This window comes from Bos grunniens, chromosome 1, assembly GCF_055505025.1.
Source record: "Bos grunniens cultivar Pamir isolate PY7600 chromosome 1, Bosgru_T2T1.0, whole genome shotgun sequence".
In the NCBI taxonomy this organism is placed as follows: Eukaryota; Metazoa; Chordata; class Mammalia; order Artiodactyla; family Bovidae; genus Bos; species Bos grunniens.
The window spans coordinates 18,712,151-18,736,268 of record NC_141165.1 but is presented as its reverse complement, the minus strand read 5'-3'; the positions used below and the strand labels follow the sequence as shown (position 1 = coordinate 18,736,268).

At 43.1% G+C, this 24,118-nt stretch overlaps 2 protein-coding genes across 55 annotated transcripts in view; one reads left to right on the top strand and one right to left on the bottom strand.

Annotated features, from left to right (window-relative positions):
* Positions 1 to 434, bottom strand: part of NEK11 (NIMA related kinase 11) — a 272,407-nt gene extending 271,973 nt beyond the window's left edge. For 21 of the 41 annotated variants that reach the window (XM_086345852.1, XM_086345908.1, XM_086346034.1 and 18 more), the window contains exon 1: positions 193 to 434. The gene's annotated coding sequence lies outside the window, so the exon portion shown is untranslated. The remainder of the gene's footprint in view (positions 1 to 192) is intronic. The other 20 variants (XM_086345865.1, XM_086345969.1, XM_086346105.1 and 17 more) reach the window with 3 other exon arrangements.
* On the top strand, positions 203 to 23,809 carry ASTE1 (asteroid structure-specific endonuclease 1). Of its 14 annotated transcripts, none has more exons than XR_015143819.1 (8): positions 342 to 466; positions 1,521 to 1,692; positions 1,837 to 3,159; positions 10,125 to 10,335; positions 12,357 to 12,546; positions 17,214 to 17,361; positions 23,192 to 23,255; positions 23,471 to 23,809. XR_015143819.1 is itself a non-coding variant. In XM_086345332.1 (7 exons), the coding sequence occupies exons 3-6, from the start codon at positions 1,849 to 1,851 to the stop codon at positions 23,241 to 23,243; spliced, it is 1,764 nt and encodes a 587-aa protein (XP_086201458.1). In that variant the 5' UTR covers positions 271 to 466; positions 1,521 to 1,692; positions 1,837 to 1,848; the 3' UTR covers positions 23,244 to 23,255; positions 23,471 to 23,809. The 14 variants fall into 14 exon arrangements, 12 of the variants coding, with proteins under 12 accessions (XP_086201121.1, XP_086201458.1, XP_086201299.1 ...); XR_015143783.1 differs by lacking the exon at positions 342 to 466 and adding an exon at positions 570 to 1,022; XM_086345332.1 differs by lacking the exon at positions 17,214 to 17,361 and having other exon boundaries at positions 271 to 466.
* The last annotated feature ends 309 nt before the right edge of the window (positions 23,810 to 24,118 follow it).

The window sequence follows — 24,118 nt, the reverse complement described above, 5'->3', positions numbered from 1 at the left end:
TTTAAATTTACGTTTTCTCAAAGCAGCTTAACACAAACGGAGGAGGCAGGAGCATCCTCTCAGGGCTGGAGCAGGTCCAGAAGGTCAAGAGCCAATAGAAGCGAGGAGGCGCGGATTCGGAGTCCCGGAGAGGCTGCCCTGAAACCATCACATTCCTGGAACGCCCGCGCGCCCTGAGGAGTCTCCCCGTACCTTTCCGGGTGGAGGGCGAGGGTGCGTCGCGCACTCCCAGGGTCCCTCCAGTAACCCGGAGTCCGGAGGCGCCGCCTCACAACTCGATTGCCAAGCCGGGCGAGCTAGAGACCCAGACTGCGGGGGCCGTTGCCAAGGAGACAGCGCGGGCCGTACCAGGAAGTCGGGCGCGGCTGCTGGGCGCCGTTGCCAGGAAGCAGGCGCGGGGCATACCGGGAAGTCGCGGAGGCGGCCCCTAAGAGGGTCATTTAAGCGGAAGTGTGCGCAGACCCAGGTGGGCGGGGAAAAGGCGGCCCGTCCTGCGGCCTTGCTACCCTAGCTTAACGGCAGCCATTCGGAGGGTGCTTCCTGAATGACCTCATGCGAGGCCTGTGGACCCCTCACACCCTGCGGAGTTTGCGCCACTGACTTCCGGTAACCGGGGTCTCCGTGACGTCAAACGCGGAGACTTCCGATTCCGCTTGGGAGGTCTGGCTCAGTTGCTTGGTCCTCCAGTTCTCGCCGTGGTCCCCAGGGTCCTCCCAAAGGACCAAGCAGGTGGCCGCTGCCGGCGTGGGGACAGGGTGTGAAGGCCCGTGTTTGAGGACTTGGAGCAGACCTTTTGTGCGCCCTCCTATCCAGCACTAATTTGTTGAACATCTACTCTGCAAGATGCTGTAACTAGCCTGGGATGAGTTGATGTGGTCTCTACTTTCATTTGCTTTAGAAGAGAGACTTGCAGAGAAGTAGGTACCCTACAGGGTAAGGTGTTGAGACACACAGGGCCAATATTGAGGTGAAGTGAGTTGGGCACTGAATGCAAGAGGAAGCCCAAAAACTCTGTAATCAAGGTAAATTCTAACACAGTTTCTTTAAAAATCAAAACTAATGCAAAAGAAAGGATCCATGTTTGACAAAATCTCACAGTTTTAAATAAACACAGCATTAGTAACCGTGCATTGCTGAGCCATATTGGAGCCTGAGGGCAAAGGAGAAACTAGCAATTCTTATCCTGGAACTTAGCTGGTTGGGGAAGGATATGTTCAGTAATCTGGCAGATATGCAGAGACAGATGAGAAGAGTCCCTTGTTAGAGTGAAACTGGAGAATTCAGTTCCTCCCGGCTTGAAACTTGGAACTATGCTAATTAAGACAGGCCCTAGAGCCAAGGCCTCAAAGAAATTCTCAAACACTGATTATCAAAATAGAAAAACTGGATCCATATCAGGGACCCTGAACACTAGTTAACTGAAGCCTATGTTTTCTGATATATTAAGTGATCGAGGTTATCATTTTTATAGCTTAGGATTTTTTACTTTGACCCCACAAAACAAATATTCTGTGTTGTAGGATGATGACTATCTCAATATTAAAGTCTGCAGAAGTTCTGTACGTCAGCAGCCTCTATCCATGTCCAAAGAGCAGATTCCACGAAACCATTGAATTTGTGCCTTGTAACACTTGGGGAAAGCGAGAGAGAATGAAAAAGAACTCAGCTAGGTGGTGTTGGCTCAGAATCTAGGTAAGAACTAAGGTGCTAACACCTAATGTGTTCTATTTAAAGATTTCTTCATAACCTTTGCTGTTCATTTGATGGTGCTGAAAACAGTTACTTTGTTCCCCATCTGTGACATCAATTAAAAATGTGTTCTCTTGTTTTAAACAGGCAATTCTTCAGATGATCATGGGTATCCGAGGTCTAATGAGTTTTGTAGAAGATCATAGTAATGAGTTCTTCACCGATGTTAAGTTGCGAGACACAAAAATTATCATTGACGGTTATGCCCTCTTCCACCGGCTTTACTTCAGTTCAAACTTGGAGCTGCGGTATGGAGGGGACTATGATTCTTTTACAGATGTTGTACAAAAATTCTTTGAATCACTATTTGCTTGTAAAATCTGTCCATATGTTGTCTTAGATGGAGGATGTGACATTTCAGATAAGAAGCTTAACACTTTAAAGGATCGAGCTAGGGAGAAGATCCAGATGGCCCATTCCCTTTCTGTTGGAGGGGGTGGGTATGTGTGCCCCTTACTCATCCGAGAGGTGTTCATACAGGTTCTGACCAAGCTGCAGGTATGTTTCGTCCAGTGCTTTTCGGAAGCAGATCGGGACATTATGACCCTTGCTAATCACTGGAATTGCCCCGTCTTATCATCTGATAGTGACTTTTGCATTTTTGATCTGAAAAGTGGGTTTTGCCCATTGAATGGCTTTCAGTGGAGAAATGTGAACACCATCAAGGGCACACGAGACCGCTACATCCCTGCCAAGTGCTTTTTCCTCGATGCGCTGTGCTGTCACTTTGGCATTATGAACAAAACGCTGCTGCCTCTTTTCGCGGTGCTCTGTGGAAATGACCACGTTAATCTGCCTGTCATGGAGACGTTCTTGAGTAAAGTACGACTCCCTCTTGGGGCTGCCAATTCTAAGGGTAGGAGACATCACCGAGTGCTGGGACTTCTAAATTGGTTGTCTCGTTTCGCTGACCCTACTGAAGCATTAGACAGCGTTCTGAACCATCTCCCCAAAAAGAGACGAGGAACCGTGAAGGAACTTCTGTGCAGATCCATGGAGGAGTACGTGCAGGCCCAGGGAAGGCTTCAGGACTTCTTCCAGCATGGTGCTTACACCTGCCCAGACACCTGGAATCCCGGTTTACCACCATGGGTGCTTGCGGCCTTAGCCAGGGGCCAACTGTCCCCTTTCATCAGTGATGCTCTGGTGCTGAGACGGACCATTCTCCACACACAGGTGGAAAACATGCATCGACCAAACGCCCACAGAATCTCTCTGCCCATCCGGCAAGTCATCTATGGGCTCCTCGTGAATGCTCCTCCACATGTACGTAATGTGGCCTGGGATGCACTGCCTCCTCAGCCTCCAACTTTCAGCGAAGTAGAAAGGATTAATAAAAATATCAAAACATCGATTGTTAATGCAGTAGAACTACCCAAGGATCATTCTGACTTAAGCAAATTGACTGAGGTAAGTGTTTGTAATACCACTGCAATTTCTGTAAATTACAGATTATAAAGTGCATTCATGTGTATTAACTCTCAATATAACAAGCTGAGGTCGGTTGCTATATTGCCTCTATTTCGTAGCTGAGAAAACTAGAACTCTAAGTAAAGTATGTGAATCATCAGCCAGTGAGTTATCCATGTTAGGCCTCAAACCTAGATCCTTTAGTGCCAAATTTACCATTTCCACTGTACTTCAGTAGCATGTGTTAGCTTTGTGGTTATTACTACTGGTGTGTTGTTAACTAGCTAGTAATAGAATGGAGTTAGTGACTAAAAATGAAAGGGAAAAAAATTCTGAGCTGCACAAAATGGAAAGTTTGCCTTCAGGCCTTGACCAAAGGCATAACGAATATCTCAGACTGCACTGAATTGCAATTAACAAAATTGATACTGATGCTTGGGCCTAGTTTTTCATGTTTATTGATGAGAACTTTTTTTTAGACTTGAGGTTTATGGCATCAGGATGATCTGCTTAGTTTGATACTGAAAACATGAGTTTTAACCTAACTCATTGTTGCTTAAACCTGAATAGCAGGCCAACCCCCTTTTCAAGTTAAAAAAAAGTCTCTTGGATCCCAGTCTTTACTTTGTTTTTTAGTAATATTACATATATATATTAAAAACTACAAATAGATATGAAGCTGCTTATATTTACAAATTAATTGCAGATAAAATCACAATTCCAATTGCAATACTTATTTGTGGGAGAGGGGGTAAGGGTGGGGGTTGGATCCCTGGTGGCTCAGAGGGTAAAGAATCTGCCTACAATGCAGGAGATGTGGGTTTGATTTTGGGTTGGGAAAATCCCATGGAGAAGGGAATGGCCACCCACTCCAGTATTCTTGCCTGGAGAACCCCATGGACAGAGAAGCCTGGCTGGCTACAGTCCATGGGGTCGCACAGAGTCAGACATGACTGAGCAACTAAGCTCATTAGATCCAACTCAGTATTCAGACTCAGGAGTCTCCCAGGCCACTCCAAGTGCCCATCAGCTCCAGGATATAGGACCTCAGGACAGCATCCCTGGATGCTGAATCAGGAGCTGGAGTCCTCCCAAGGTTATATACCATTGATTCTCCATGGCAGGTGATTTTGCCCCCAGGGGACACTTGGCGATGTCAGGGGACACTTGATTGGTAGTACTTGGGGAAGAGGCCTGTTGCTACTGCCATCTAGTTAGGAGAGGCCAAGTATGTTGCTGAACATCGTATATTTGGCAGAACAGCATCTTCAACCAAAAATCATTCATCCCAGAATGTCTACACAGGTGACCAGGAACTAGCCCTTTTAGCCTCCCCATTGGTAACAGCTCAGGCAGGATGAATAGGATTCACATCAGTAGGTCCAGGAGCCTTCTTGGCAATGAGGAATGACTGCTAATAGGAAAAGTTTTCTTTCTGGGGTGATGAAATGTTCAGGAATTAGTGATGGTTGCACGTGCTTATTTCTAGTGGTAAAGAACCCATCTGCCAGTGCAAAAGGCTTAAGAGACCCAGATTCGATCCCTGGGTCAGGAAGAGTCCCTGGAGGAGGGCATGGCAACCCACTCCAGTATTCTTGCTTGGACAATCCCATGGACAGAGGAGCCTGGCAGGCTATGTCCATAGAGTCACAAAGAGTCAGACATGACTGAAGTGAGTTAGCATGGCATGGCACAGCACAGGCATTCGTTCAGTTCAATTCAGTCACTCAGTCATGTCCGACTTTGCGACTTCATGGACTGCAGCACGCCAGGCCTCCCTGTCCATCACCAGCTCCCGGAGTTTAATCAAACTCATGTCCATTGAGCCAGTGATGCCATCCAATCATCTCATCCTCTGTTGTTCCCTTCTCCTCCCACCTTCAATCTTTCCCAGCATCAGGGTCTTTTCAAGTGAGTCAGTTCTTCACATCAGGTGGCCAAAGGATTGGAGTTTCAGCTTCAGCATCAGTCCTTCCAATGAATATTCAGGATTGATTTCCTTTAGGATTGACTGGTTGGATCTCCTTGCAGCCCAAGGGACTCTCAAGAGTCTTCTCCCAACACCACAGTTCAAAAGCATCAATTCTTCAGCGCTCAGCTTTCTTTACGGTCCAATTTTCACATCCATTCATGACCACTGGAAAAACCATAGCCTTCATTAGACGGATCTTTGTTGGCTAAGTAATGTCTCTGCTTTTTAATATGCTATCTAGGTTGGTTATAGCTTTTCTTCCAAGGAGCAAGCGCCTTTTAATTTCATGGCTGTAGTCACCATCTGCAGTGATTTTGGAGCCCCAAAAAATAAAGTCTGTCACTGTTTCCACTGTTTCCCCATCTATTTGCCATGAAGTGATGGGACCAGACGCCATGATCTTAGTTTTCTGAATGTTGAGTTTTAAAGCCAACTTTTTCACTCTCCTCTTTGAATGCATGGCATGGCGCGAATAAACTAAAACCATTTTAAAGGGGTGAATTTTATGACATGGGAATTATGTCTCAGTTAAAGAAGGAAAAAGTCCCATTGGTCTGCTTCCCCACAGGATCTAATCTTTCTTGTAACAATTCCACATACATAACTTCTGAGGTCCCTGCAAGGGACATGCCTGATTACAAGTCACCATGCTCAGGGAAGCCCAAGATTGGACATTCACATCTGGTGTGTATAATTCATTTATCATTTAAGTCTACATGAGAGACATTCTTATCATGTTAAGTAGCACAACTGACTAGAGCTGAGCATAGGTCAGATTCCAAACAGGGATTTATTAAAACTTTACCCATACCAATAAAAAATAAGTGTGGCTGTTAGCATGACTGATGGTGTCCTGAATCCTTATAGCTCTTCCTGTTCTTCTGCTGACCCTTCCCAGGAGTGTACTTGAGGGCCATCAGTCACTCCTCTGTCATAAGGGCTCTATGGTTAATAGAGACTTTTTAATAATCATTAGGACCCTGTGGCCTCTATGCTCTGCTAGTCACAAACAATGGAAATCTTTTCTGAAGCAGTCTGACTATGTCCATGAGACCAGTTACCCATTCACGAATTTTGACTTAGGAATGTATACCCTGTTTCCAAGCACCCACTCCCAGGTTAACTATAAATTGTCCCAATGGCCCCTGCAAATGCTTCTGATCGATTGTTGTCCACCAGATCCTGATCCCACCCTGAGTGAGTTACCTGATAATAAACCAATCCATTGATTATATGGAGCCACATGCCTCATTTTTCAGTCTCAAGATGCCTTCTCATTCCCTCCAACAGCAACATTCTAAAGGATGTGTTGCTGAAATTACATTTCTACTCACAACATAAATGGTGCAATGTTGGAGGCCTTTTTTTTTTTTTTTAATCTATGGCTTTATTGAGAAGTAACTGATGTACAATGAAATGTCTGTTTTAAGTGTGCATACTCTGATGAGTTTCGATGTACATTTACATCCATGAATCCATCCTACAGTTAAGCTAATGAGTGCATCCATCAGCCCTAAATATTTCCTTTGCCGCTTTGCCCTTCATCCTTCCCTGCGTGTGTCCACATAGCAAAGTGCACAGATAATTTATACCTTGATGAGTTCTGACCAGCTTGACAGTTGCACATAAGGAGAACCCGGGTAAAGACTCATTATCAGCACCCCTGCTTGCCCCGTGTGGCTGCAGTCACTCTCTCCCTCACCTCTTGTGATCATTGTCTTCATCTCTAACAACACTGAATAGTTACTTTTTACACTTTATAAATCATCTGTCTTATTCAACATGATGTTCATGAGATTAATGAGATTCATTCATATCACTGTGTGTAGTTGCAGGTCATTCATTTCTCATTGCTGTGTATTTTTACATTGAGGGAATATGCCACAATTGATTTTTCCAGCTGTTTTTTTTTTTAAATAGCTGATGGGCATTTGGGCAGTTTGCAGTTTAGGCTGTTAGGAATAGTGCTATGAACATCTGAGTGTACAGCATTTAGTAAACATATGGTCACATTTCAACAGAACGTGACAGTTGCACGTTGTCATATGTCCCAGCTACTCCATTCCTGGTTATACGTCAACTAGGAGAGTAGTAGCTGGGACATAAGACACACATACATTCCTCCTAGGAGACTGCCAAGTGCTCTTGTACAGTGGTTTCACCAGTAAATATTCCCACAGCAGTTTATGGGCATTCCTCTGACTACACCGTTACCCTTACTTGGTGTCTTCTATCCTTTTAAAACATTTTAGCTATTATGGTTGCCATCATTTTAGCCAATTTGATGGGTCTTAATCTGCATTTCTCTGATGACTTTATTTGAACACCTTTTCATGTGTTCATTGGCCGTGTGCATATTCTGTTAAGCTTCTATTCAGTCTTTTCCCGTATTCCTGTTTTTTGGTTTATTCCTATATACAGGTCCTTTATCAAATAACATGCATTGTGGGGAGTATGCTGTGGATTGTCTTTTCACTCAAGTATGTTTTCATGAACAGAAGTTCTTAATACACTCTAAAATTTCATTATTTATGCCTATCACTTTTGTAACCTGCTTATTGCCTGCTCCAAAGTCATGAAAAAAATTTTTGCCTTTCACATTTAGATCTGAAATCTATCTGGAACTGATATTTGTGTGTGTGTATGGTATGACACAGGGGTTGGGACACTTTTCCTGCCTGAAAATCAAGTTGAGATAATGAGTACAGTGTGATAATACTCCTGGCTCAGTGGCGGTGACAAGTATGTACCTGTATTCAAAGTGAGGTGAGATCTTAGTTGTATCTGCAGATGTCATTTGGGTTTCCATTGGCACAGTCAATTCTGTATTCTCATTCATGCTGTTAGCTCTGATTAGCCCACGGTAATTCTAAAGGGTATCGGTGCAGATGTGATTCCAGAGATGTGAAGTTCACATATGGAAACTTTGTGATAGTATGTGTTTATTTTGTTTGCTTAACATGATGTGGCAATAGTACTTCACCTGGGATTTACCTGGTGGCCCAGTGGTAGGCAATCCGCCTTGCAGTGCAAGGGATGCAGGTTTGATCTATGGTCTGGGAAGATTCCACATGCTGCAGTTAAGCCTGCATGCCACAGCTGAGACTCGATGCAGCCAAATAAATTTTTTTTTTTTAGCTTAAAAAATAATAATACTTCATCTGCTCTGTGCCAGCTCTTGTAATAGAAACTTTATAATCTCTTATTTAGTTCCCACAGTAACCACATAGGATAGAGTTTCCATTTTCACTGTGTTACTTGCGGTGGACAGAGCACCATTCAAGTGAACCCTCAAGAGGCTATCCGTAAGGAGAGATGGAAGGGGTCGTTCTTGGAGAGTAAGGCAGTGTGCCAAGACCAGCCTCTCTCCTCTGCCTCTGTGGCAGCTTCTTCTGCAGATTTGTCAAAGTGGGATGAACCCTCACTAGATTTAAGGGCTGTGAGCAGAGCAGTTCCCCTTTGGGAAGGGAACATGGATGAGTGAGTCTTACGAAACATCTTGTGTAACTCATACTAGTGTCCACTATACAGATGATCAGACCTGACTATAGAAAAGCTCAGAAACTTGCTCACGGCTGCAGAGTTAGTGAAGGGAGAACCTGTCTGAAGTCAAAGGCCAGACTCTGCTTGGTTTATAAAAGTTGTAACTTGGCTAGAGAATTCAATAATTTAAGCATTATGTCAGAAAAGAATTCATGTGTTTTCTTAGCTTTGCTTGGTATGTCCTTTTATCAGTTTAGGAGATTATGAGGAATATATTTAAATTTAAGTAATTAATGCTACTTCCCAAAGGGGTGGGTGACTGCTGTAAACCACTTTGTGTATTTCTAATTTTAAAAAGTTCATCAGAGTATCTAGTTATTAAAACCAGTACCTATAAATCATTGTATTAAAAGCTGTCATACATTGACAGTGAAACTGTGTTGTCAGTTACAATGTGTTTTACTTCAAGGTCACAGCTCCATTTTCAGCTGTTGCGAGGCGTTACATGCCGAGAAATGTGCCAGGCAGTCTCATCTTTCCAGAAAATTAAGAAGGAAGTCTTTTCTGGCTTTGTGCAGACACCACAAATACAAACTATTATTTTTCCTCTCAGAGTTTGATGGTGAAGTCACCCTGAGGTGCTCTTCTAATAGACCTAATTTCCTTTTCTGTGAAACTCTGTGACCTGTCCCTTATGTTTCTTAAATCTTAAGAAAACTATTCTTCAATTAAAAAAGAATAAAAATCAAAAAGAAAGAAGAAAAGATATTCATTAAGTTAAAATTATTTCAACCAGAGCCTGAAGCTCTCATAGCTTATTACTTTCTTTATGTGAAACCTGGAGTAAAAGTTGGTGTGGTGAGTTACTAGCACGATGCAGGCAGTCCGTAAATATTCCTGTTCCCCTGGAATATACCCACCACTAGAAGTGGCCATCCTGGGGCAATTCTCTTGTGAAAGAAAACAGTAAGACATACATTTGAGTCAGGACCCAGACAAACAGAGGCTGTGTGGGATGCTGCAGAGGGTGCATGTCGTCCCAGTCTGCCTTCTGGAGGTGGTCAGTGATGCCCTCATGGAGGCCGGGGCCGGCACAGTCACTGGCAGGAAGGGTAGGGTTGAATGTAGATCTTTGTTTCTTAAAGCAGAAGTGTTCAAATGCAGATTTCTGGGCTCCCCTCAGATTTACTGAATCAGTTTTAAGGGATGGGGCCTGAGGATTGTTTTCACTAGCTTCCTGGGTGAGAGGCACACTGAAGATAACCAGCAGCCCACACGGGTTGTGGACCGGGGCACGGACTGATGTAAAAAAGGACCACAGCACGTCCAGCCGGTCACCAAACTTATGCCAGCCCTCACGAAGGTTCTAATGCTCTAAGTGGGGCTCATTTTTTTCCACAGAAAGATAAAAAACTGACCTGGTTTCATTTGCAGGAAAGTGTCTTCATACTAGAAAAAAAAAAAGGCATTCCCCAAAGTAACTTGCAGAATGTCTGGTGTGTATTTCCAGCTCTCCTTCGCTAGCCGGCAGATGCTTCTGTTAGAAACGCTGAAGGTGAAACAGAGCCTCCTGGACCCAGTCCCTGCCGCGCTGAAGTTGCCTGTCGCTGTCAGCTGCTACTGGGTACAGCACGCAGAGGCCACGCTGAAGCTGCATCACCTCCAGGCCCTGCTGCTGGGGATGCTGCTGGGGCCCTTGCGTGCCATGGCCAGCAGCCCTGGTAGGTGCCTGCATGTTCCAGGAGTATGTCTTCATGAGCTACGTGCATGTAATCAACAGTTGAAACAAACAAAAGTTCCCAGATTATTTACTTCCATCAGTTGTATCAGAACTTAGAAGTGGGGCACCCAGACAGCTCTGATTCCTTGATCAATGTTTCTGAGCACCACGTGTGCCCTGACCCCAAGGGCACAGCGGTGAAGATGTGCTGATGCTGTCTCACGCACCTGCCCCACGGCACCTGAGGCTGAGTCTTGAAAGCACGATTTTCATGTGCATTTTTTTCTCTGTGTTCCCTGTCCCTCTCTTCAGTGCAGCAGCAGCATCTGCCCTGGAGACTTACGTCCAATTGCCCATTAGTGGAACTTCTGAACACCTACAATAACAGTAAATGTGAATGCTTATGCTGCTGTTTTTTGTTTTCTCCACTGCAAGTTTCTGTTAGTATGTAAGTTAATGATGGTAGAAATAGTGATTTCTCTTTCTATTAGAGAAATACACTTTGAGGTACTCTCATCTTCATTTCGGAGAAGGCAATGGCACCCCACTCCAGTACTCTTGCCTGGAAAATCCCATGGATGGAGGAGCCTGGAAGGCTGCAGTCCATGGGGACGCTAAGAGTCGGACACAACTGAGCGACTTCACTTTCACTTTTCACGTTCATGCATTGGAGAAGGAAATGGCAACCCACTCCAGTGTTCTTGCCTGGAGAATCCCAGGGACGGGAAGCCTGGTGGGCTGCCGTCTATGGGGTCGCACAGAGTCGGACACGACTGAAGCGACACAGCAGCATCTTCATTTAAACACCAGGTGAAATAAAATATTGAAGCATTGGAGCCTGTCAGTCCTCTAATGAAATTACCCTTTGTACAGGATTATGAGCTTTATCCAACATGTATAACAGTTGTCACACTCTAGAACAGCACTATCTAACATGATAGCTGTGAGCCACATGTGGCTGTTTAAAGTTGAACATTCAGCTTCTCAATGAACTCACATTTCAAATGCCCCGGAGCCACAAATGGCTAGAGGCTGCTGTACTGGACAACATTCCCATCATTGCAGGAAGTTCTGGACAGCGCTACTCTGACATTTGCTGCTTAAATTAAGTTCATGAAACAATGAGCCAACAGAGACTCCAGGACACCCCAGAGTGTGAGAGCCTCTGTCAGAAGAGACTATTGTAAGCAAGTAAGTTCCAGCCTGCTACCAATTAGGACAGAAATTAGGGTGTTTCCCCTCACTGAATATAAACATAGTTTAAGAAGATTGTCAGAGCACCAGCCTATTAGGTTTTTACCTGAGTCCAAAAGAAGGGGCATGTCAAGGGTCTGTTTGTTTTCTTTTAGGAATGTGGACCCCCACCCCCACCCAGGCAGTCTCAGTGCCTTGGTGCTCGCTCATTGGTAAAAGGTGGGCCTCCTTTTCCTTCCTTCCAAGTTGGTCTGGAAGGCAGGCTGCATGTGGACCTGGGTATAGGCAGGTCTCCTGGGGTGGTTGCTGCTTTTCCTTCAACACTGAGCAGGTGGATGACTTGCCAGATTTTCTGAGAGTCTTGCTTTTGTTTTTTCCCCATAAAACAGAAGTTAAAGCGTGTTTTGAACACACGACTGTTCTTTGAGGAAATTTAGCAAAAGAGAATAGTAAAGAGAATGGAATTTTTCATAGTAATTGGTATTTTTCAGAGACAGATTTAGGGTTTGGAGAGTTCAAATGCAGATGTGTTTAAGGTCAGGTAGTAGATCAGAGGAAGAGATATTATTCTAAGGAAAAGTAAAGAATTTGGGGTTGAATAAACTTAGGTTGTCACTAAAAAGGCATCTCAGTATAAATATTTCAGTTTATATGTCGAAAGGCTTTTACACTGACATGAAAATAGCTAAGAGCCAGAAAAGAAAAGCATTTTGGTTATTTAAACTAGTTTTTTTCTTTATGGAATCTGAAGTTTTATATATGGAAAAATACTACAAGATGATACAGTGTTTTTGGAAATACTGCCCTTTGGCTGTGTCTCTTATCTAGAGGAGAAAGCTGTGCGGGGCGGTGGAGCTGAGACGCTGTATGCAGAGCTGCAGAGAGTGAAGGCACCTCCAGGCACACGGCTGGACCTGGACACCGCTCACGTCTTCTGTCAGTGGCAGTGTTGCCTGCAGATGGGGCTGTATCTCAACCAACTGCTGTCCACGCCTCTTCCGGAGCCAGACCTAACTCGGTAAGTAACTACCAGGAAGCCGGTTCAGGTGGCCGCAAGTCAAAGTTCTATTTACATTTAAAGCAAAGAAGGTTTTTTAACGAAACCAAATTTAGTATAATTGGTCTTGGATCACTGTTATACCTGAAGAACTATAATGCTAAGTTTAAAAAATATTAAATTATTTCCATATTTCCGAAGAAAGTTTCCATGATTTTTTTTTAAAGCTTTCCAAATTACAAAAAAAAAATCAATTCCTTAAAGGTAAGAGGCAGTTGTTGATAGAGTATAACTTCCCCTCATTTCTTTCAGATATCACAGTATGAAGGCTTTTTCTGATGATCTTACTGAAATATTCTCTACTTCTAGCCTCTGTAGTCCTGCTGCTCTTCTGTGTCTTTGTACTTGCATTTCTTACCACTTGGCATATTATTATTCATTCATTCATTCAGATGGTAAATATTTACTCTGTGCTAGGGTGTAGTGAGCAAAACATCTAAAAAGTCTGTTGTCACAGAGTTTTTAGTGATGTGACTATTAGATGCTTATGTTGATTTTTTTTTTTGTCTGGGGCTTTTGTTTTGCCAGACAAATATGAAGGGAGAGACAGCCTGCATGCTAGGACGTGAGTTAATGTTTGGCTGTGGAGTGTAAAATGTGTAAGGAAAGGCTAGCAGTAGGGTGTGGGCCAGTGAAAAGGGTGGTAGGATCAACAGAGTGGCCATCTGAGTGATTTGTATATTTGAGGGAGTGAGTGAGAAAGATAAAAGGGAGATGGTTAGAAAATAGACTTGCAGTTACATGTATCTCTGCACTTGATTATAAGCCCTGGGAGGGCTAAGGACTTGTTTGCTGTAGCCCCAGAGCCTCGCATTCAGTAAAGTACTCACATATTTATTGAATAAATTAGTTTTATATGGAGGCATTTCATGTGTACTGGTATGACTTGAAATGTTTCAAGTTCAAAGCTTCCTAGCAGTAAATACTGTTGTTAATGTTACTGAAGGTAAGTCTGTGTGCCGCTCAGTGAGGCCAAACACCACCAGAATATTGCAATTTGGAGCAGAGAAGGGTTTATTGCAGGGCCATGCAAGGAGATGGGTGGCTTGTGCCTTAAAAACCGAAAATTACCCCAAAAGCTTTCAGCAAAGCCCTTTTATAGGAAAAGTAAGGGAGGGCATGGTTAGTTGTTGCAAACTTCTTGATGTCAGATCCTTTGTTCTTGGTCAGGTCCTGATATTCCTGTACACTTGTAACAAAACAGTTGTTATTCTCTGTTTTGAGAAAGGGAAGGAGAGGCATTAAATTCTGTTTCCTTGCTTCCTTGCGGCTTTTAACACCTAATTCCTTAAGCAAAGCGATGTTACCCCTCATTTTACTTGTTCAAAGTCCCAAGGCTTGACTTTCATCCTCTGAGGTCCAGGCTCTGGCTAAGAGCAGAGGGTCCTCATGTGGGCCAGTCCCCTGCCCAGGAGCACTCGTCCAGCACCCAGTCGGTCCTCGCACCCAGGCCTGGCTAGAGGCAGATCTCAGCTGCCAGTGCACTCAGGACCAGGTCCCCAGACCCTGTCCAGCCAGTCCTTAGCCTGGGACTCGGAGAACACCGCGATCAGCCTGTCCCCACATTGTCCTGGCACCCCTGTGTGACCCTGACTGTTGACAGAGTAGGACCTCTAACCACCTGGCTACCTCTCCTGTGCTGAGGGCCGGGTGCCTGCCTCTCCCGTTTCATGAGTGCAGTGCCTGAAGCTCTTGCTGCCAGCATGTCAGCCCATCAGGCCTGCCAGCTTGACAGCACCTGGGCCTCAGCTGCTCCCACAGACCCCCAGCAATCTCAGGTGGCCACACAAACCTGCTAACCCAGCCAGGCCCCTATTACATTAATACACCCTGGAACTTTCTACCAAATAAGATTAATTGCCCTTTGACCTATGGATTCTTTATTCCTTTCCTTTAATAATTTTGGCCATCCTTGACTGGATCCTCTCTAGTGACCACAGATCTATTTAAAACAAAACAGCAGAAACAGTTCCCTTAATAGTGATTTCAGCAGGAGAGTTGTTCCTGCATCTCAGCATCAAAGGCTCTTTAAGTCATGATGTATACTAAATAAATGGTGGTTCTCCATCAGTTGCTAAGGTACCAATCAACCTTGGCAGTAAGTTATATATTAATATTAAATCTGTGGCTTCCAGTTCATCTCAGCTTGTATTTGTGGAGTTTTTAATCCAAGTGAACCAATGACCTCACAAATGATGAAATTAAATTTTCTTGTATTCAACAGCCTACCTGTGTGTTTAATCAGAGGCATTTTAACTCCTTTTCTTTGAAGTGTTAAGAGGCCTGCTCAAATTGGGGCCAGTTGCAGAACCAGCAAGCACCCATCATTTACTTTGTAGATAAAAAGTTCTAAGTATTACCAGCCAAGAAGTAATCTTTGTAACAATTCAGTTCCTTCTTTCAAGAAACAGATTATCCTTGAGTAAGTAATAATGATTTTATAGAAGCAGTGTTCTCAGTATTTGATGCATCTGTTGAAGCCACGTTAGTGACAGCTGTCCCAGCGCAGGAGCCTCGACTGTAATGATACCCTCTCCTCTTCCCTGAGCAGACTGTACAGTGGCAGCCTGGTGCATGGTCTGTGCCGACAACTACTGACATCGGCCTCGGTGGAGAGCCTCCTGCGCTTGTGTCCTGAGGCCCAGCAACTCTACGAACATCTGTTCAGTGCCACAAGATCCTGTGCCCCTGCTGAACTATTCCTACCAAAGGGTAAATTAAATTCAAAAAGAAGAAAGCAGAAGAAATCAGGTATCAGCTGGTCAGAGAACAGAGTGGGAACCACCCTGAACGCCAGGAGTTGGCATGAAGGAAGCAATCCGTTTGAGCTGTTGATGGTGGAGACCTTGGAGAACGAGGAGGCCCCAGAGCTCAAATAAACTCAGTTTATAATTCTTATCAAGAATTTGTGTTACCTCCCTTGAAATGATAGTTTTTTCTTTAGAATTAATCTGTGAGAGGATAAACACTGCACTACTTTGAATTGCAAAGTATTTTGTATTCTGCTTTTGATAGTGATTTAAGTAAACTTTTTGTATTTCTTAAACATATGTGAAAACATGTTTGTACTTGCCACATTCCACTTCAGTAAGTTAATAATAGTCTAGTCTTCAAATTGCAGCAACTCAGTCTAAGCTATGTTTTTTCAAAAAGAACAGAAGTCCTATGTCAGTTACTTCCTATAAGCTGAAGCTGACTTATCATCATTTAAAACAACTTTTTTACATCTGTATCTTCTTCCTCCTTCATTAGGAAAGGTCTAGGCCCTGGAAGATAGAAGCAGCCAGACAGAAAATGAGACTCTTAAGTACTTTGACAAGAGCCCATGGCAGGGCTGATGAGCACTTTTAGAACAGAAATTGAAACTGTTAATTGTCCCAACAATAGAAGAAACAGCATCCTGGTGGTGAGATGTGCAAGTAATTTGATGTCATAGCCAGCATTTTTAAATGGAATTATCAGATACACATATCATGGATTGTGCAGCTTCTTACTGTGGACTGCAGTCAAGACTTTGAAAGGCACTGCTCTGGAACACACTAGAGGCTACCAACATTAGAAACACCTACAGAACGGTGAAGACATGGCCAGTTCTAAATAAAGAACTGAAAATAGAAAAGCAAGTGGAACGAATATATTTGGGCAAGATCTGAGAGTATACGCCAACCTTCATTTTTTATGTATTCATGCAAATGGCGTTCTGCTGTCTTTACTGTCTCGTTGCTATATTCCATCAGCAGCTAAATGTGGTTTCAGCTGTTTTTTGAGCAGGCCTATCTTAAGTTACTTTTGTACTGTTCATGGGGTTCTCATGGCAAGAATACTGGAGTGGGTTGCCATTCCCTCCTCCAGTGGACCACGTTTTGTCAGAACTCTCCACTATGACCTATCCGTCTTGGGTGGCCCTACACAGTATGGCTCATAGTTTCCTTGAGTTATACAAGCATATAAGATCTTTGTCATATCAAAATTCTCTTCCTTGATTCTTGGAGCTGGGGGCCAGTGGAGAAATTATATTAGTAGCAGTGTCCTATTTCCTGGCTTATCATCAACACTGCTTTTTAAAAAAAATGTTTAATTAGAGGATAATTGCTTTACAATATTGTGCTGCTTTTTAAAACACCAACCTTGCATGAAAAACCATTCTTTCCCAGTTCTGCTTTGGCAAGTGTACTGGTTTGATAGGCACCAAACTGAAGAGTGTAAGGCTACATAATTTAATTGTGTAGGGCTACAATTCAAAATTGAACTGTATCATTTACCTTCTTCTTGCATTAACAGGAGTTTTTCAATCGAAGGAGCCTGCCTTCTTTCAGCAGACGCAAGAAAACAGGTTCCTTTCTTTCACTGTTGGAATTAGGGCCATTCACTTGAAACTATCTAGCCTTGCAGTAAAGTTAAAATCTAATAATGTCCATTAACTCTTACTGTGAGAATTCAGGAAAGTTACCTACTCTGGTATGTATCTTCTCCTGTGTTCATTAAGCAAGAGGTCACAAGTGCTCCACAATACATCCGAGGGGGTTTACCAAAGAAATATGACATAGTACCTGACCCCCAAAGTCATACTTGTGTAAGCTGCAAGGGGAGGTGAGACAGTGAAATAATGAGAACATTTTATGATGCAGTTCATCAGATGCAAAATGGCAAAGTACAGACTGAAGGCTACAATCAGGAGAGATCGGCCATGAAGACAAGGAGGCGAAACCTGAGGATTCTCAGACGTGGCTTTTGAGCTTGGCTGAGAGAGAGAGATGTGATTCGGAGGAAGTACAGGTGGGGATGGGAGCATATGTAGAACGTCACATACTCTACTTGGAAAACCTGTTTCCTATGTTTTTTAATCAAGTCTTTACACCTTGCTCTTTCTGATTCAGTTCTAGATACTGAAATTTCACTTGAGTCTTTGGGGATGTTAAGTCTTCAATTAGCAATTTAAGTAATAAAAAGGAACTCTGGACAGCTAAGATCAATAAATTTTAGGAATAAAGCTGGAGAGAGAAAAACACTATAATGTGATGTTGTTCTCTGTTTAGCTGTGATTAAACTTTTATTTTTACAAGTCCTTTTTGAGATACCTGGACATGGGAAGTTGAATATGTATATCCTTTAAATATAAATTTAAAGGCCTTTTTTTTTTTTGTCTTCACACTAATTTATTCTTTTTTTTCTTTTTTTTATTTTATTTTTAAACTTTACAATATTGTATTAGTTTTGCCAAACATCAAAATGAATCCGCCACAGGTATACCCGTGCTCCCCATCCTGAACCCTCCTCCCTCCTCCCTCCCCATACCCTCCCTCTGGGTTGTCCCAGTGCACCAGCCCCAAGCATCCAGTATCGTGCATCGAACCTGGACTGGCGACTCGTTTCATGCATGATATTATACATGTTTCAATGCCATTCTCCCAAATCTCCCCACCCTCTCCCTCTCCCACAGAGTCCATAAGACTGATCTATACATCAGTGTCTCTTTTGCTGTCTCGTACACAGGGTTATTGTTACCATCTTTCTAAATTCCATATATATGCGTTAGTATACTGTATTGGTGTTTTTCTTTCTGGCTTACTTCACTCTGTATAATAGCTTCCAGTTTCATCCACCTCATTAGAACTGATTCAAATGTATTCTTTTTAATGGCTGAGTAATACTCCATTGTGTATATGTACCACAGCTTTCTTATCCATTCATCTGCTGATGGGCATCTAGGTTGCTTCCATGACCTGGCTATTATAAACAGTGCTGCAATGAACATTGGGGTACATGTGTCTCTTTCCCTTCTGGTTTCCTCAGTGTGTATGCCCAGCAGTGGGATTGCTGGATCATAAGGCAGTTCTATTTCCAGTTTTTTCTTAATAATTATGACAAAGGAATTCAAATTAATTTCATATTTGAATTTCTAACTCAAACCAATTAGTTTTAGAAGCTAGAAAGATCTTACAATTATCTTTTCCTCCTTTGTGCATAAAATAAATGAACCAATGACTATGCCTCAGTTACCCTATCTGCTGGAGTAGGAAATGGCAACCCACTCCAGTATTGTAGCCTGGAAAATTCCATAGACAGAGGAGCCTGATGGCTACAGTTCCTGGGGCTGCAAACAGTTGGACACGACTGAGCATACACACACACCCTATCTGTAAAACTGGAATCAGAATAGTTCACATTGTTGTCCAAGGGATAAAATGATGTGTACTTTTAGTTAGCACAAGTGGCTCTAAAACATGCCACAAGTGACAGCTATTATTAAATCCACACCTGAGAGCTAAGAGCAAAGCAAGGGCTCTGGGAGAAATGAGGGTGCTGGGCAGAAACATACGGCATTGTGAAACCAGTGGCTGCCAGAGCTCATGGCAGACTCTTGCAGAGGCAAAGCAGGTCAACATTGTTAAATACGGCCGAGTTGAGAAGGGCAAGAATGTGAGAACATTAGCGCAGCTTTAGCAGAGCTGCCAGAGAAGGCAATGGCACCCCACTCCAGTACTCTTGCCTGGCAAATCCCATGGACGGAGGAGCCTGGTAGGCTGTAGTCCATGGGGTCGCTAGGAGTTGGACACAACTGAGTGACTTCACTTTCACTTTCATGCACTGGAGAAGGAAATAGCAGCCCACTCCAGTGTTCTTGCCTTGAGAATCCCAGGGACAGGGGAGCCTGGTGGGCTGCCGTCTCTGGGGTCACACAGAGTCGGACACAACTGAAGTGACTTAGCAGCAGCAGCAGAGCTGCCAGGCTGAAGCCACACTGGAAAGTGAAGAAGTGCTGGGAGAGTGCGAAGCAGCAGCCAAGCTCAACTCCAGGAAACAATGAATAAAGACCAGAAGGAACAGGCCCTGTGTGAGCATTTTGCTGCTTCTGTCCTTTTTTCTTGTTATCAAGGAATTTTCTGTAGTGTTTTTAAACCCAATTTGAGACTTCAGGATGTGTTTAGAGACAAGAGAAAATTAGGAGCAAGTGTTACCTTTTCCTGCAGCTGCAAGGGTTATATCCTGACCCTATCCCATAACCCTAAGGAGACCAGTCTCCCACATAGTGAGGCTTCCAGAGTTCACGGAACACTGCTCTCTAGCACATGCCATCTGGCTGGTTTGCACACCACAAACCCAGCAGCACCCAGCAAGCAGTCACTCGCAAGACCAGGAGAAATAATTCCACTTCTGTGAAAGGACAAACTCTCACTAGTATCTGACTCCAAACACAGTGAGCCTGGATTCTTAGTGCGGTGTTAATGGAGTACTCAGTATTTATCTCTGGTGCATTTCAGTCAGGGCAGCTAGAAATGATTCTGTACTTGTACCAATTTAAAATGAAATAATCTTTATTTTGGAGAGATGTCTATTAAAAAGATGGCTCTCCACTTGTAGCAACAGCTTTCTGAGCCATACAGGATACGTTGCTTTAGCATTTCTTTCCAGGTCTGAATAATAGTATAATTCAAGCACATCCAGCTATAATAATTCTTAGATGAGAACTTCCTGCTGAGGAAGAGCATTTTAAATTTCAAAGGCATGGACTGCCCCCAGGCAGTGTACCAGTCTGTTAAAATGGGTGAAAGAAATGAAGAGGTAAAACATGGAGAATTGTTCCAGCTAGTTTCACTGGATTTGGTGTTCAGGGAGAGAAATTCCATATGTTACATATGCACATTCAATCACTTTTTTTTTTTGGGCCTCACAATGTGGGATCTTAGTTCCCCAAGACTGAATTCGGGCAACACCAGTGAAAGTGCCAAGGTCTAACCACTGGACCACCAGGGAATTCCCCCACATGCAGTCACTTATTCCTAACTAGTATAGATAACATTTTAGGTATTTGGTTAATATAGCTAAAGTTTTTATTAAAAAACCTAAATTGTACATATTTTAAGAAATTTTCCCATTATCACTTTAGGAGATACTTGGAGATTTCTATGTACAATATAACACACTATCATCAGGATCAAGGAATACCTAGGAATGTTTTTGCAAAAAACAAAATTAAACAATAAAAATGTATCAATGCTGGATTTTTGATAATTTGTTAAGACTGAAACATAACCATCACATGAGCTAGCATACAAGATTGGGGAAACTTTTCAGGCATGTTGATGTATATAATTAGGGCTTTTTGGAGGATTAACTGAAGTGCTTGCTCTTCTTGAAAAACTGCTGTATGTGTATCCAGACATCACCCCCTTCCCCATCTTCCTGTGTCTGGCTTATTTGTGTTCTTGTAACGATGGAATAAAGCAAAGGATGTGGACAGGAAAAACAAGTCTACTCTGCAGTGTCTCAATGCATTCTGTCATGGATGCAGAGTGATGAGCTCTATTTCAAAATAGGTGGATTAATGTACTTCTTAAAAGTCAACTTGCTCTGCTATAGAAACCTTTGAGTAAATACATATTAATATTACTCTAAAAAATGGAGTTAATAAACATACCAATGAGAACAGCTATAAATCACTGTTGAAACTGCCACAACAACACAGCATTTTTATGTTTTCATTAAAAAAAAAAAAACACCTTATTTTCAGATTTCCTATTCAGCTGTCATTCAGTATTTCTATACGATGGGGTGTAGTTGAAAATGAGGGAACTGGGGGTTCTGTTGTGGACTGTTGCTGTTTTTTAGTCCCTAAGTCATATCCAACTCTTTTGCAACCCCAAGGACTGTAACCCACCAGGCTCCTCTGTCCATGGGATTTACCAGGCAAGAATTCTGGAGGGGGATGCCATTTCCTTCCCCAGGGGATGTTCCCAACCCAGGGATTGAATCTCTGTCTCCAGCATTAGTAGGTGGATTCTTTACCACGGAGGCACCAGGGACAACCTGGTGGATATGTTAAGTTAAACATAGCTTTTACGTGCTTAAGTAGAGAGAAGCCTAAATTAAAGTCTTTGAGTGTTATCATGAAGTGTTTTCCTCCTTCTCTGTTTACAAATATCTCCAATAAGTATATTGTACTATTGTAATCCTTTAAAAAAGAAAGAGGAATTAGACATCAAATTGTCAACATTTGCTGGATTGTAGAAAAAGCAAGGAAATTTCAGAAAAATCCATCTGTTTCATTGACTACGCTAAAGCCTTTGTCTGTGTAGATCATGACAAACTCTGGAACGCTCTTAAAGAGATGGGAATACCAGATCATCTTACCTATCTCGTGACAAACCTATGTGCAGGTCAAGAAGCAAGTGAGAACCCCCTGTGGATCAACCGATTGGTTCAAGATCGAGAAAGGGGTACAAACAGGGTGTCTGCTGTCACCCTGTTTGTTTAACCTATATGCTGAACACATCATGAGAAATCCTGGGCTGGATGAGCTACAAACTGGAATCAAGATAGGTGAGAGAAACATCAACAACCTCAGATACACAGATGATACAGTCTAATGGGAAAGCAAGAGGAATGAAAGAGCCTCCTGATGAGAGTGAAGGAGGAGAATGAAAAGAACTGGCTTAAGACTAAATATTAAAAAACTAAGATCATGGCATCCGGCCCTATTACTGCATGGCAAAAAGGGGAAAACGTAGAAGTAGTGACAGATTTCCTTTTCTTGGGCTTCAGAATCACTGTGGATGGTGATGACTGCAGCCATGAAATCAGAAGATGATCACTTCTTGGCAAGAAAGCGATGACAAACCTAGGCATTATGTTGAAAAGCAAACACATTACTCTGCCAACAAAGGTGTGTATAGTCAAGGCTATGGTCTTCCCAGAGGTCACGTATGGTTGTGAGACCTGGATCATAAAGAAGGCAGAACGCCAAAGAACTGATGCCTTCGAATTGTGGTGCCAGAGAAGACTCCTAAGAGTCCCTTGGACAGCAAGATCAAACCAGTCAATATTAAGAGAGATCAAGACTGAATATTCACTGGAAGGACTGATGCTGAAGCTCCAGTATTTTGGTCATCTGATATGAACAGAAAACTCACTGGAAAAGTCCCTGATGATGGGAAAGATTGAGGGCAGAAGAAGAGGCCATCAAAGGATGAGATGGCTGAATGGCATCACGGACCCAACAGGCAAGAGTTTGGGCAAGCTCTGGGAGATGGTGAAAGACAGGGACGCCTGACGTGCTGCAGTCCATGGGGTCGAAAAGAGTCGGACATGACTGGGTAACTGAACAACAACTATTATAATCAGAGAACTGTCTGTAATAGTTAAGATTCTAGGAAGGACGCCATTAAGAAAGCAAGCTTCTGACAGTCCCTTGTCTAGCCCCCCAAAACTGAGGAAAATAAGAGGCAAAAATGGTGGGCAGGGGGCCTTTGGTACTGAAACCTGGGAATGGTGACATTCACAAATCCGAGTTCCCAATCAAAGCACTATAGCTCTGTAAGCTCCCACATTTATGCAAGTTTTTTTAAAACACACCCTATTATGATCATCATAAATCATTTTGCAAAGCTGCTTTTGGTAAGTCGAATAGCCAAGGGGAATTCACGAAGTAATCCTGTCATAACTTTACTGTAGAAATATATTGTGCAAATATGTTGGTTTTGTTGTAACATATATGCAAATATATGTTACACAGTCCAGTCTGTGTTAAGACTGGACTGATAGTATATTTTGGATAATATATTTCAGCCTGCTCAAACAATGATGCCTGTTTTTGTGTTTGTGTTAGGAAGAAACAACTGACAAGAAGGAAGTCCATCCAAGGGGGTGAGGACAGGTAAACAGAGGAGCAGGTGAGTGGGGTTGTGTGTGTGGGCGGGGGGAGAGGGTGGGGGGGAAGGAGGCCGTGTGTGTGTTGAAAAGCATAAGTCAGATGGGACAACAGAACAGAACACCCCAGCCCATTGTAAGAGGGAGCCTTGGTGATGAGCTGGACCAGTAACAGCTGCCATGTCCTTCCTGTTGATGATGTTCTGAGAACAGACTGAGTCTCTGACTTTTTCCGCAGACAGGAACCTTGGTGGAGACCCAGGAGTCACTGACAGCAAATCTGGTATCAGCTGCATCCATTTCAGACAGAATACCTTGTTGAGAAACTGGAGGATAGAGAAGATTGATGCCCCCTCCTTTCTGGTCCACTGAACACACTGCAGAGGCCTTATTCTGCTCTTTGTGAACAGCTGCATCAGAGGCAACCTTCTATGAAAGACCAACATGAATGCAGTGGTAAACAATATGGAAGTGAATGTGAGTACTTGTGTGTGAATAAAATTTGCGGGCAATGGTCTGTCATCCCCTAGATTAATAAATTAACAGCCCTATGTGGGTGAGTTAGGAAAATATTAAACAGTTTCTCTTAATTTTTAACACCTCTAATTCATGGGCTATCTATCTAGACCTACTCCCTGAAGAAAGATGGTTATAAATTCCAATGCAGTCATATTATGCAACTATATGGATGAATATGATAAAGGACCATGAAGACACACTCATTTATAACTACCTAAAATTCATCAATCTGGGGCGGCAGCCGAGAGGAGCAACCCCACGTCCAAGATCAGGAGGGGTGGCAGTGAGGAGATACCCCACGTCCAAGGTAAAAGAAACCCAAGTAAGACAGTAGGTGTAGCTAGAGGGCATCAGAGAGCAGACAAAC